Raw genomic sequence first — 12901 nt, forward strand, 5'->3', positions numbered from 1 at the left:
ATCAATAGAGTTTCCAATGTTGTCTGTCCAATTTAAGAAGTCCACCAAAGGAGGAGGTCCAAAGAAAATAATTTAATGTTTCTTAATTTAAGATATTAACAGGTGTTACGGAGGTAGATTTCGCTCTAAGATTTTGAGTCTCTTGAATTTTGTGTGGACGTGTCTAACTGTCCATAATGTGCTAAAAAAAAAATCGTACTGTCATACTTGGTAGTCTATAGAATCATTCAAGGAAATTTTAAATAATTTTGAAAAACTACTTTCTTATCATCTGGGAACATCCCTAAAAAAATTACTAAATATGCTGCAAATGTTGCTCTTCCGTATGTTAATGTTTGGAAATAAATATACGATTCTTTTTGTCTAAAAATGGTTAAAACCCGATTATTCAAGTATTTGGAAGTGTGCATAACCTCTTGAGAGATTACTGTAGTTCCCATGCTGGAAGAAGAGGTTAGCAGCCGAAGGGGACGTCGAAGGAGGGTGTGTCGATTATAGGGTTGATTTCGAAATGTTCTTTGTTGTTGTTGCAGGGCTCGCTGGCGCGACAATCGTACGATCTTCAACACGCCTAACGCCCGTCTGATGAACGTCTCGTTGCTGAGGGAGAATAAACTGTTGCACCCGCAAGAGAGACGTGGTTCAAGGTCGAGCGTACGGGTTCCCTCGAGGCAACCCTCGATGGCCTCCTTACGCCCCTACTCGCCGAACGCCTCGCAAGGTGCGAAACACTCTCAGCACTCACAGCACAGAGTGAGCCGTACGGGTTTTTATTCATTCACTTACTAAGCAAGCAACTTGTTATACAGTGTCCCGTTGAAAAACGAAACAAGCAACTCTTTTACAAGCCGGTGTATATCGGGTGTTCGATGGAAATCGAGGCGCCCCCATCGTCACCGCCAATAATCAAGGGACCATAAATCAATCTCTTTAATAGCTAATCTTTACTTACACATATATATATTTATTGACTAATTAAAAGTATTGTATTTTTCTTTCCGTTCCTTTTGTCGGAGCAGCTTTTGAGCAACGGAAGTAGGGGTAGTTCGAAGATTTTAAGGCAGTGTGTAGAATGCATTGTGGTCTATTGGAGAAATTGTATGTGTATCCAGGAACATCCCTGAAATGAATGTATTGTACGAGCATGATTAAAATATGATCTGAATGCGCGTAGGATAGAGAATATTGTTTGTCACAAGTATCTGTAGAACTTGACGGAATCATCGATCGTAGAGTATACACGAATTAAATTCGATGTAGTTACAATTGCTTCGAACAAGGACTCGAGCATTAAACATCCACGAACAATTACACATCACGGAAAAACACTCAATCGATCGGTAGTAACATTTACGAGAAATTTTACTAGCTCCTGGACTTTTTAAAATACGAAAACTATGCCTAACCCTCGGACTCCCGCAAGTTCTGGGCCCCTGCCCGAGTCATTTCTGACCCACATATTTCAGTTTTCTTTCGACATAAACAAGCAATAATATGCATTCAATTTCTTTCAATAATCCGCAATGCCTCGTGCAGTTCGATTTTTCGACTTTGTTGAATACTTTTCGCCATTTTGAACCTCGATATTAGTGTTCGCAGGGTAACTTCTCAGGGTAAACGATAGACTGTTTTAACGAACGAGTAGATTGTAGATATTATAACGTTAACGTTAACGGCAATGCTTGCGATTAATATTTTCAGATTCTATTCGATAGCTAACCGTGGTCGATTAAAGTCGATTAACGGTGACGAACCATTCCTCTAATCAGCCGGCGTCGAAAATAGCTGTCTCCCATTCTATCGATTTCCGTAGAACATCCCATATATGTACAATAATCTAGATACCGAGTACATAAAGTAGGTGACTTACCTACTCTTGCTATCTTTACTTTAGACCTTCTGTTCAGCGCAGAATCCTTCTGAATTTCTCGCATGCACAATTGCCTGCCAAGAGGGTAGATATAACAATTCTGCTAACACATCCTATACAACGCGAGCGTGCATCGAGATCGATGTGTTGCAATTTTTCGGATGCATCGTTGTGACTGAACAGAGTTTCACGGTGCCGTAGCACTCGGCGAACGTCCCGCCATAGTAAAATCCGTAGACTCGTTTTAAACAATCGGTTTCACATTGGAAAATGCTGTTCCTACAGTCAGTTGATTTTTCAGAAACAGAAATTACAGGATCAAGTATCGCGCCCAGAAACCGTAAGTTCATTGGGGAACATTGTATAGTAAAGGCCAGTAGATTATACCTGTAACAGGAGAAATGTAAATACCAATTGCACCTTGCGTTAATTAGTAAGTGAATGACTATCTCGAACCATCCCCCCCCTCAAGTAATATCGTTAGAACAGTGTACAGTCTCCTAACGCGATCACTTCGAATTGTTTGTTTGCGATCGTTCGCTGCGCGGGAAAATGTTTTAAACAAAGTTTTACCCGCTATCGAGCTGGTCACGCGATACGGTTATTCGTTTTTTTTTATCGTTCGTCGTTTTTATAGAAATACGAAGCTAGTATTAGCTTAGCGTTTCCGAGTTGAAGTTGGAAAATTAATGAGTTACCGAGATAGAACAATTTTTTTAGTGGACATTTCTTAGTTAACAAATTCCGACTTTTTTAGGCATGAGAACCTGTAACTTGTAGCTTTGCTTTCCAATTTTTTTTAGGTCAGAATGTTGCAAAATGGCGGAGCTATTCGTCCCTTTCTCCGCAAATTTATTGCAACATTTTCCTAAATATCAGAATTTTGGAAAAGCATTTTCACACTATACGACGTAGGCTAACTTTGCACAGCTTTTGATACTGTATTAAAAATCTAAAACTGGAGAATAATAAACAATTGTTTCATCACGCGACCTCCTTGATATCGAGCAACCTTTATCTGAAACGTTCTCTCGCACAGCGAACAGCTCACGAATAGCGTCAAAGTGTTATTTAATTTTAAATAATTTGGAATATTATTTAATCTTAAATAAACGATCACGGGATTCTCTGAACAATAGGGTAGACAATTGAATGAAAATTTCGAGGGTATGTCGCGGCTAATTGGATCTCGATCGAAGGATCGCCAGAACGATGCATCCCTCTCGCCATAATCATGTTTCTCTTTTAATGGTTAAGTCAATTAATTTGACTCTCTTTGCAGTCGACCATCTATAGCAGTAGTCTGTTTAATGATCCCGTCTGTGACCGTTAAATCTTGATTATCATACTGTACTGTGGACCTATGAGGTGCTCTATTATAAAAACAAAAAAAAAACACTTTTCAAACTTGACGCGTCCTTCGAAGAGGGTAAGTTTCGTATAACTACTTACCAGACACTTTTTACTCTATATATACATTAATATTAATATTATGTATTTACGGTGTATCGTGTAGCGTGTTCTGTTGTGTTGTTAATTGTTCATAGCACCGATGGTACTTACCCTCTTTCGGATACGTCAGAACTTCGAGTGTTTCACGTTTTGTCGGTCTGTTGTTCGTTCTTTTCTTTATATATATATTTTTTTGTTTATACGAGCCTGTGAATATTCTTGTCGAATATTATAGACCAGAGAGTTTCCTCCAACCCAGCGTATTCGAGGATCACGACTATAGTTGCTTGCTACAGTAAAAGAACATTGCTTGTGTCTCTATCGTAGAGAGATTGCGTTCGAATCATAGTCAGTCCTGACTATAGAAACGTAACCTACATACATGAATTCGATAGATCAATCTAGGAGGGAATAAGAAAGTTATTATCCGATCGTTCCGTCAGTCTGTACGCCATCCTCGCTGAATTTCGCTTTCGAAAACCACTTGCGCAAAAATCAACAATCATAAACAGGCCATCCTCCCTCTTCGACTCTATCCTAGAACCAATTTTTATTTTTTTATTCGTAGATACGGCTGTGTGCTCGTAAATGTCAGTTTGTTTGGAAATCGTTCGTCGAAGGTGAGATTTCTGACAATATACGGAATTATGATTAAAGCACAAGAAGGGCTTTCTTTCGCTGGCTGAACTTCACTTTCTGGGACCAAAAATTTCGCACTCTTTTTTCATACAATCCTCCCGATTTTGACGAGAAAATGCCGAAAATAAAAGAATTCTCTGGAGGTTTTAACGTAGCATTCTCTCGAAAATTTGATTAGAAAAATAATTGAAAAAATGCATTTGTCTGCAGTATACTTCACGAGTCAACCATCTACTATTAAAATTACCGTATCGACCCTTGCTACACACACTATTGCAATTAAAATCAGATAGCTGGATCATTTACTCTTGCACGATCTCCTCTGCTTGAACATGAAAGAAACTTGTTGCAAGCTTGCACCTTGGGATTCGCGAAGGCGGACGAAACGATCAGATATCCGAACGATCGCGTCGATGATCGCAACACGATCTAGGATTCGCGAACAGCTCGGAAAAATAGTTGCCGTTCGACGCGATACGGCCGAGCGGATTTTTTTATTTCCTCCGCGTAGTATGAGCAACTAGCAATTAGCGTTCCGAGACACGAGTTGCGGCGATGAGAAAGGATAACACGCACACTCGAGTACATATTTCCATTATCGCACGGAGTTCTGAAGTAGTTTCTAAACGGGCCGGGTTGCACTCGATGGAATGCAACTCGGCCAATTGACTCGATTACACGGTAAGCTAGACTATCGATCGGGTTCGCCGGAAATGAATAATAAGGTCCCCGCATGCCACGCAATACTTAGCGATACACGGTCTCGCATATATATGCTCGATAAACAAGCGCGGCTTGGTACTTCTTACTTGTTAATTTTACCGGAGAACCCGGCGAACCCAGCGGGATTTCATACACTCTTTGAAATCCCACTCATCGAGCACTTTTTCAATTTAGTCGACTGCATGCACGCGCACGCAATGGTGGCCGGGAATGATGCACGGGTCTTTTTATTTAATTAACACGGGTCTTGCGAAAGAGCTTGACAATTATTGCTACAATAAGAAAATTTATAAATTCGTAATTCAATTTCTATTTTCTTTTTTTAATTTACATTTTATTTCTGCCGCGGAAATTATCCGGGGACGAAAAGTCATGTGTTTGTAGGTTTGAGAAATACAGTGATTTCTCTATATATGTCTCCAAGGCCTCGATGATAAACGTCGCGGAATTATCCCCACTAGCTTGAAAGGCCTCTTGAGAGTATCATGGTGACCAATGGGAATGACAATGGTGAGAAATAAATTTTTGTCCTGTGTTAATACTGTCTGACCCACACCATATCGCAACCGTAAGAACAAAGAAATTATCGTCGTTGATACACGCGAGAGATAGTAGAGTCGACGCTCTTTCCAATGCGTTTTGTCCCATCTCGATATCTCAAGCCGTTCTCGAGATATAGGCGATCAAAGTTTTCGTAAGACGACTGGAGTGGGGGGGCCCATTCATAAATAAGTAATAGTAATAGTAAACACTGACCTGCCTCAACTTACGGTGCGTAGGGGTAGGTCAGTGACCAGAACGAGAGAGAGAGAGAGAGAAAGACACACGGTGTAAACGAGAAAGAGATAGTCGAATTTTAAAAAATTACCCTCCTCTTTACACGCCGATATCTCGGGAACGAATCGTCCTATCGTAATGAAACAAAAGCCATTTTAAAGAGCAGGCTTCGCGCTCTCCGACAGTCTAAGATTCGTCAAAATAGTTCCAATAGTTTCAAAGTTACAACAGTTTAAATATTACCTAATTTCAATACGATTTCCCCGGTGCGTTTCACGCATTTCAATGGGTTCAAACGAGTAGATATCCTTCATTTAATAGTACTTATCATACGTATAAGATATTTAATTAACCCGAGGATTAGACTTCGAATTTTTGTGCAAATTAAAAATTGTTCCTGTCTATGGAAATCCACAGGGGCGAATTTCTTACTCTTTTGGTTAGTTCTAACGAGTTGCAAGTATTTTCTCGATATTCTCAAGTTCCTTTGAACTTTCTATTGTTACGGTTGATAAGATCCGCAGTCTACCGGTAAGAAACAACGAGATAATCGGTAACCGAATCGCGGCCGCCATTGCAACGTTTCGGACCGTCGACCAAAGCGCCTGCTCGGCACGAGAACGGTTTCTACAACGCTTCTAAAACTGTTTTACTTTGGCTTTTCGTGTGATGTCGACTGGCTGTCGAGCCAAAGCACGCGATACTTTAGCGAAAAAATCTCTGTCGCCAGGGTCACGAACAGGATCGCGACGCGGGAGTCGAGGCAGCAGCGGAAACGCGTCGGCCGTCTCAACAAAGTCGAACAAGTCGCCGCCGAACAACCAGCCGAGTAACATGACGGAAACCGTTTTGGATAACGTCACCGTGGAAATTCTCGAGGCGAAGGCGTAGATCCGAGATAGGCTAACGGGAAAGCGAAAAGAGAAACCCGACCCCTCGTCCGAAGAAGCCGACCGTTCAGGAAGCTCTCTATTCCGTATAATAAAAAAAAAAAAACGTTCACCTACCCGCGCGCTCCTTTCTTTTCTATTCTAGCTTCCGGTTCATCGTTCTACCGCGCGAATCTCCTCCGAACTACTCCGAACAAAATGCTGTACAGCGACCCGCGATAGAGCTTCGTTGCGCGCGATGATTATCGGACGATAATCAGGAGGGAGACCACACACCAGAGATAATCATTCTTTACCGAGATAATCACTCTTCAAACCGATCCACTGAAACGGAGAGCAACGGATCAGGATGCGCCGGAAGCTCGCGGTAATTTTGAAATTATATACAAAATCGAAGCTCGACTCGAGCGTGTTTTCGAGTGCCAGGAGAACCTTGAACTCGGTAGGTCGTCGCAGAATTCCTCTGTCTTCTAGAAAGAGAAAAAAAAAACGAAAAACCCGTACAATTTTCTACGACCAAAAAAAAAAGAGAAGAAAAGGAAGGTTAGGTAAAAAATCTATTCGAACCGTTCTCGTTCGCTGTTCTGGAATTCCGTCGTGGGAACGATCCCGAGCGAAAAACTTCTTCGGCAATCGTTCGCGACACACGGTTTCGGACCAAAACGAAATCGCGCGGCGCTTCAACGCTGATTCTTCTAGGTACGTAAGAAACGAACGAACGATATGACGCACGGACGAGTTCAATCGGTCGTTCTACGCCCGGCGAAGATAACGGCGTTTGCCTGTGCAACCGTTGCGTTAAAAATCGTTCGGGAAGCCTCCGGGCTGGCTTGAAGCGGAAGGGACCTTCGCGAAAAGGGGCTCCCGGCCTCGAAGAGGGTCCCCGAAGCTGTGCGATTGGATGATCAAAATCGAGCTCGTCAGCAGGTCTGATAGCGAGCCAAATGCGGAACGGGAAAGAATCTTCTGCTGTTCGATCGAATACGCGGCACATGGATCCTGTATCCACGCGTATCCACGTTCTCTCATAGATCCGCGCCGCTTTTTCCGAGAAGCCAACACGACAGGGACCAGACGACAAAAACGCGTTTGAACCGACGACATCCTGGGAGTAGCGACCAACTCGCGCGGTTTTTTCTTAAGCACCGTTCAAAGTAGCTTTATATCTGTATTTATCCACGGTACACGATATTGATGATCGATTTGGTAACACAGCCGCCGCGTCGAATCCAGGCAACGGGAAGAGTGACGAGATAGCTTCGCTAGTTAGATCGACTGTTTTTTCATTGTCGCTTCGCGATCGACCGTACGGGATCATTTGAATAATGAACCTCCTCGTAGGCTCTCGTTTTGCTATTACATACATACACTTACGGAGACACTCACCTCGGGTGTATACTCCGATGAAAACGACGCCGACGCCGACGCTTTGAACGATTTTCTCTTTCCAAGGATCTCATCGGACTCCACGTCGATGAACGCGATTCCGCTTAGTGGACTCATTGTTAACGTCGGACACAGGTTCTCGGACTATGCTCCGACGTAGCGGATAGGCTGACGATACCCGCGTCGAAGACGCGCTCTCTTATCGAATCGCACAAGATCTCTCTCACAGACACACTCACACGCGCGCGTTTATTCAAAAGCTTCGATCGATCTCTGTTATATATGACTCAACACCACTTCATACCGCGCACCGATATATATACATATATTACACATCGAAATTCATCCTCTTCGAGTCTCACGGGAGTAATATATACGTGTATAACACAAACATACGCATACACACACAGACAGACAGACACGTGGACGTTACGAAAAGGGAGGATCATCGATATTCCGGTACGATTGTATCTCAGCAATTTAGTGCCTCGCGCTCTCGCGTGTATAGCGTTTTATGCAAGTAAACGGAGACGAGACGTATGTACATAATATAAAGAGCAGATCTTATATATGACTATCAGTACAAGAAAGATACAAAAAAAAAAAGAGGAATCTATTATATATATATACAGTATATAAATATATATATACACGCATATACATGACGACAAACTAGGGTCTCACGAGACTATTTGCACTATTTGTAGGATTACTTTTCTCGAGAACGCCTAGCGATCGTATCCACTTCTGTGATCTATGTGCAACGTACAGCTACAAAATACAGCATTCTTCTTGCTACCGTCGTTGTTACTATTCTTAACCGATATATAGGGTAATTTTAGGCGTTCGAGGATCGTGCATAAGCGTGACTCGCTTAGTTTACTATCGTCCCGCACCAGAGACGGAACATTGTCAGCCCGCTCTCTACCCCTTCGCACCTGGCCGATTTTGTATAGCACTCGGGAGACGAGTCTCCTTCTTTTTTCAACGATTACGCTAAAGAATGTATCACCCTAAGCTCTAGGTAAAAGCTCTAAGGTTCTAGCTCTATTAAGGATCCAGCGTAACAGGAGAGAGAGAGAGAGAGAGAGAGAGAGAGAGAGAGAGAGAAAGAGAAGAAGAAGAAGGAAACCCGAAGGAGTCGGTCTGATCCGCGAACGAAATTCGGGGAAGGTTTCCGTTTTCGGATAGAACGTTCCTTCCGGTGTCCAGAATTCTTCGTTCTCGGCAACGGGTCGTCGACCATCGCACACACACACAGCCGTGGAAAGTAATCGTCCGCTTTAAAAGAAACAAAACTATAGAGTTAACGTTACAAAAAGCCGCTAGGAAGGTAAACATGTCGATTTTTAAGACGCTTCGTGTCGTTAGTTTCCCTCCACCCTTACGAATAGGACAAAGAAAATACGAGAAAAAAAAAACACACACACACACACACACAATTGAAACAAGCAGGGTGCCTCGTCTTCGTCGAAAGAAAGACGCTCGTTCACTTTTTCTACGCCTCTAAATACTCTGCCGTGCCGTAGATGGCCGGGTACATACCTCTCGTAGCGTGATACCGGAAGTCAGCCGCGACTAGGTAATGTTCGACCTTTGTTTTCTCTCCGGTAGAACCTCTCCTTCCTTCGTGCCCCGCCAATGGGATCGTAGGGTTCGTCGGATGATCATCTTTCTCCGGCCATTGTATTTCCGATTCGACGACACCTCTCGCGGGTTTCGCGAGCAGAGTTACTCAAGGTCGCCGAGGACAAAGTCCCGTCGAACCACGACGAATCTTTCAATCTTTCGCCAACGATCCTTCGGGGACAGCCGTGGATCGCACGACATGGTAATCCAAGTATGGGGAAGTGTTTGGATTACCGTCGTCGATCCCGCCAACGATCTCCCTTGATCCACACACACAGTACGTAGATCCGTAACGAATACGAAGCCGCTTTCGAGAACGTCTTTTCCAAGACAATTTTCGAGGTGATCAAGTCTCGACGTAGATCGCGACAGCCCGTGTGGATCTGACGATCCAGCGATCTACGGGCTTCGCGAGATTTCTTGTTTGTTTCTTTGTTTTTTTTTTCCTTTTTGTGTGTGTATATATATCCTGCGTGTCTCACCGTATCAAACCCTTCGACTCGAGCACCGTGAGATCGTCCCCCTTCGATCTTCGAGATCGGATAACGAGTTTGTTATTTAATCATTCACGCCGCTTGCTTTCTATGATAACTCGAACGGCTTCGAAGATATAATAATTATATATATATATATATATATAGGATTCTCCGGGGACTAGTATAATATAGTAAGTCTCCGTTGTAACTCCGCTTGTTTTATGGAATTCCGATCCGTCCTCTTTGATTCGACTGGCGGGTCGGTGAAACATTGTGATTCGACTATAGCGTCAAATGATATTAACAAATTGCCGTCTACTCGGGACGACACATCTATGATATGCGTAATGGTTCTCTCTCACACACACAGTTGCAGGAGACAACACACATAGGCATTACATTATGTACCACGGAAATGCAATGCAATGATTGCGATGATGCAATTCGTGAAAAACTGTAGCCCCGCTTTCGACTCTAAGGCGTAACTTCGTAAGGATTAAGCTCTATCAATTACTGCGCTACGTTGATATTATATATATATAACTTTTAAGATTATTATTATTATTATTATTATTGTTATTATTATTAACGATACGATTTTTAGCCAGCAACTTGGAATCTACGGAGATTATATATATACATACATACATTATATATATATACTTTTCAGAGATTATAATGTATCGAGACAAACATATTTAGAGAAAACTTCAAACGCGAGGATACCGCGTAGCGATTAGAGTATCCTAGATAATCGCGTGGATGGGTGCGGGTAAAATTGTATGCGAGTCTCTCATTTTTTCAATTTTCAATATTTTATAACGTGTCCGGTATGCGACGAAAGTGGATACGTATCGTATACGTATCGTATTGTTTACGGCACGTATAGGTACGTATGTTATATATTAATATCATTGAACTTTTAGCAATATACTACCCACACTATTTTATTAGCGGCTTAGCCTACCTTGTAACCTTTATATTATACATTTCATATTATAGCTTATAACGGATAATTAATGATCTATTACGATTGTATTTGAAACTTAATTATATTCTAACTCTTCGAATTCATTTTAATAAACTTATTACACTGTACCGGCTGGTCGTACAATTTTCCTCCGCCAATTTCAGGGAGAAGGGGAACAGAGGATATATCTATGTCTGTAAGGTAAAACAGTGTAAGTTTTCTAAAATATTTTATATTTATTGAATGGAAATGCGTCAGATTTGTTTTTCAAAATAAGAGCGAGATGAAATGAAAATCGTAGATTCACTTCTTGCATGTAGGGCAAATAAATATATAGTAACCCACGATGAAATTTATCCAATTCAATTTCCATGCTCCGTTTACTAGTTTAATGTGATTATAGTCAAATCGGCGAATTATGTTTTTTACTTGAAGCTCGATGAAATTAAACTAGATCAACTTCATCAGTGTGCAAACACTTTTCTGTAATTTCGAAAACTTAATATATTATGTGAAAGAGTTAACACGAAAATTGGTCCAATATAAATAATCTTACGTTTTCTATGTACATTTATATTGAACGTACATTAATGATACAAAGCGTTAATTAGCAATATCTCGATAATGAAATTCGTTTCGCTTTGCCTTAGAGCCACAGAAATAAGAGGATCAAATAAATATTCAAGCACTGTTTCCTCGTTTTGCCATTTTATATAAACAATACTCAGAATTCTGTGTGAAGGATGAATCGTCATAACGACACTCTAAATGTAAAATACTCTTAAACGTACGGCTTTTAAATATTTACAGTCTGTAAATACTGTACACGGTAAGATCTAGGCCTATTTGTAAGAATTTTTAGCTCTCCAGTCGAGGAACTCGTCGAAATCGGACTCGTCGTCGCTCGAGACATCCTCATCCGTGTTCTTTTGTTTCCTATCTGTTGCTTGTACTTGTTCCTTACGTTTCACGAGATCCATTACCCTGTTGAAACATGAAATGTTTGTTAACGATACCAGGCAAAACTTAATTTTGTATTTAATTACCTAGACCAATGCCGTATTTGTTCTTCTATCTCATCCAACTGTCTCTCCGTAGTTGCTTCCTCCTGATCGTCTGCAATGATCTGTGCAGACTGTGCTGTTTCTTCTTTGATTTCTTTCTGGAACTTCTCCCATTCTTCTTCTATTGGATTTTTGTACTCGACGTTGCGAACCTAAGACCAGGAAGATTATAAACATCAAGCCCATTATTAGTTATTAGACTTATTTCATAATGGTTCATTACTTTGGCATCTAAGACTGGATCATCAAAGAATCCTTCTGGTAGAACAGTTTGATTTGTGTCCTTATTCTTATCTTTTTCCTTCTCCTCTTCTGCTTCCGTGTGTTTCATGTCTTTGTCATTGGCGGTGTCTTTGTTCTCTGACTTATGAGTTGTTACCGATGCATTTGTAGGTGCAGAGCCATTGGATTGCTTAGGATTATCAAAGAAGTCTGGTGGCAAACTTGACGCTATTTGTACAGACTGTGGTAGGGGGTTCTTCAATATCCCCCTTACTTTTTTATTCGCGGAAGACTCCTGGGAAGGAGAGACAGGCCTTTTGAACGTGTGCGTTGCAGACTTTGTTGCAGCTTCTAGTTTAGTCTTCTTTGCTAACTCGATGTTTTCTTTGTGACTCTTCGAGTTCAAGTGAACTGGCCAAACTGTTTCGCTTCGCACAGCAGCTTTACATAAAATACACATTAGCTGTCCTGCATCTGTATATGTGTTTACCATGGTTAAGGATTTTTTAGACTATGTACATATTTCTAACTGACACTTGACATGTCGATTATCCATTGAAAAGTTAACAAAATTGCATGAAATATTTCGAAATAGTTATTAAATATACTTGATAAATTTCCGTACTGACATAAAGAAAGACGTAGCTCTTAACCTAAAAATATATTTAAAAAGTAATGAAAAGGATATTTTGCTAACGGCGATTCAATTTTCTTGACAACGCCCAATTTCTTTTTATGCTCGCTCATCGCTTTACGCAAATCATCTTGCGTTAGTTTCCGTTTGAGTGACATTTTGAGACGCA

General features: G+C 41.3%; 2 protein-coding genes and 2 long non-coding RNA genes across 12 annotated transcripts in view; 1 reads left to right on the forward strand and 3 right to left on the reverse strand.

Moving 5' to 3' along the window:
* Jus (EB domain-containing julius seizure protein) overlaps positions 1-8851 on the forward strand; it is a 48688-nt gene extending 39837 nt beyond the window's left edge. For 3 of the 8 annotated variants that reach the window (XM_076799529.1, XM_076799528.1, XM_076799527.1), the window contains 3 exons: positions 534-760; positions 2172-2210; positions 6192-8851. In XM_076799529.1, coding sequence (XP_076655644.1) covers positions 534-760; positions 2172-2210; positions 6192-6352 — 427 coding nt within the window. In that variant the 3' untranslated portion in view covers positions 6353-8851. Of the gene's footprint in view, positions 1-533; positions 761-809; positions 836-2171; positions 2211-3152; positions 3300-3890; positions 3943-6191 lie in introns of those variants that run through there. The other 5 variants (XR_013083301.1, XM_076799530.1, XM_076799532.1 and 2 more) reach the window with 5 other exon arrangements.
* LOC143360565 (uncharacterized) overlaps positions 1-12901 on the reverse strand; it is a 272755-nt gene that overhangs the window by 132713 nt on the left and 127141 nt on the right. The window lies entirely within an intron of this gene.
* Positions 9783-11215, reverse strand: LOC143360567 (uncharacterized). Its single transcript, XR_013083305.1, has 2 exons — positions 11158-11215; positions 9783-11006 (listed from the first exon to the last, which is right to left on the reverse strand). It is a non-coding gene; the product is annotated as an uncharacterized LOC143360567 (long non-coding RNA).
* Positions 11292-12891, reverse strand: LOC143360560 (zinc finger protein 830). 2 transcript variants are annotated; one of them, XM_076799535.1, is made up of 4 exons: positions 12787-12891; positions 12100-12580; positions 11859-12028; positions 11292-11796 (listed from the first exon to the last, which is right to left on the reverse strand). In XM_076799535.1, exons 1-4 carry the CDS (start codon positions 12888-12890, stop codon positions 11655-11657), a joined length of 897 nt encoding a protein of 298 aa, XP_076655650.1. In that variant the 5' UTR covers position 12891; the 3' UTR covers positions 11292-11654. The 2 variants fall into 2 exon arrangements, with proteins under 2 accessions (XP_076655650.1, XP_076655649.1); XM_076799534.1 differs by lacking the exon at positions 12787-12891 and having other exon boundaries at positions 11292-11544; positions 11621-11796; positions 12100-12655.

This window comes from Halictus rubicundus, chromosome 13 (genome assembly GCF_050948215.1).
Source record: "Halictus rubicundus isolate RS-2024b chromosome 13, iyHalRubi1_principal, whole genome shotgun sequence".
In the NCBI taxonomy this organism is placed as follows: domain Eukaryota; kingdom Metazoa; phylum Arthropoda; class Insecta; order Hymenoptera; family Halictidae; genus Halictus; species Halictus rubicundus.

Coding starts and splice junctions, on each gene's coding strand:
- LOC143360560 (XM_076799535.1), bottom strand. CDS start 12,890: ATGTCACTCAAACGGAAACTAACGCAAGATGATTTGCGTAAAGCGATG. Junction 12,029..12,099: donor ATCCAGTCTTAGATGCCAAA/GTAATGAACCAT, acceptor TCCTGGTCTTAG/GTTCGCAACGTCGAGTACAA. Junction 11,797..11,858: donor CAAATACGGCATTGGTCTAG/GTAATTAAATAC, acceptor ATGTTTCAACAG/GGTAATGGATCTCGTGAAAC.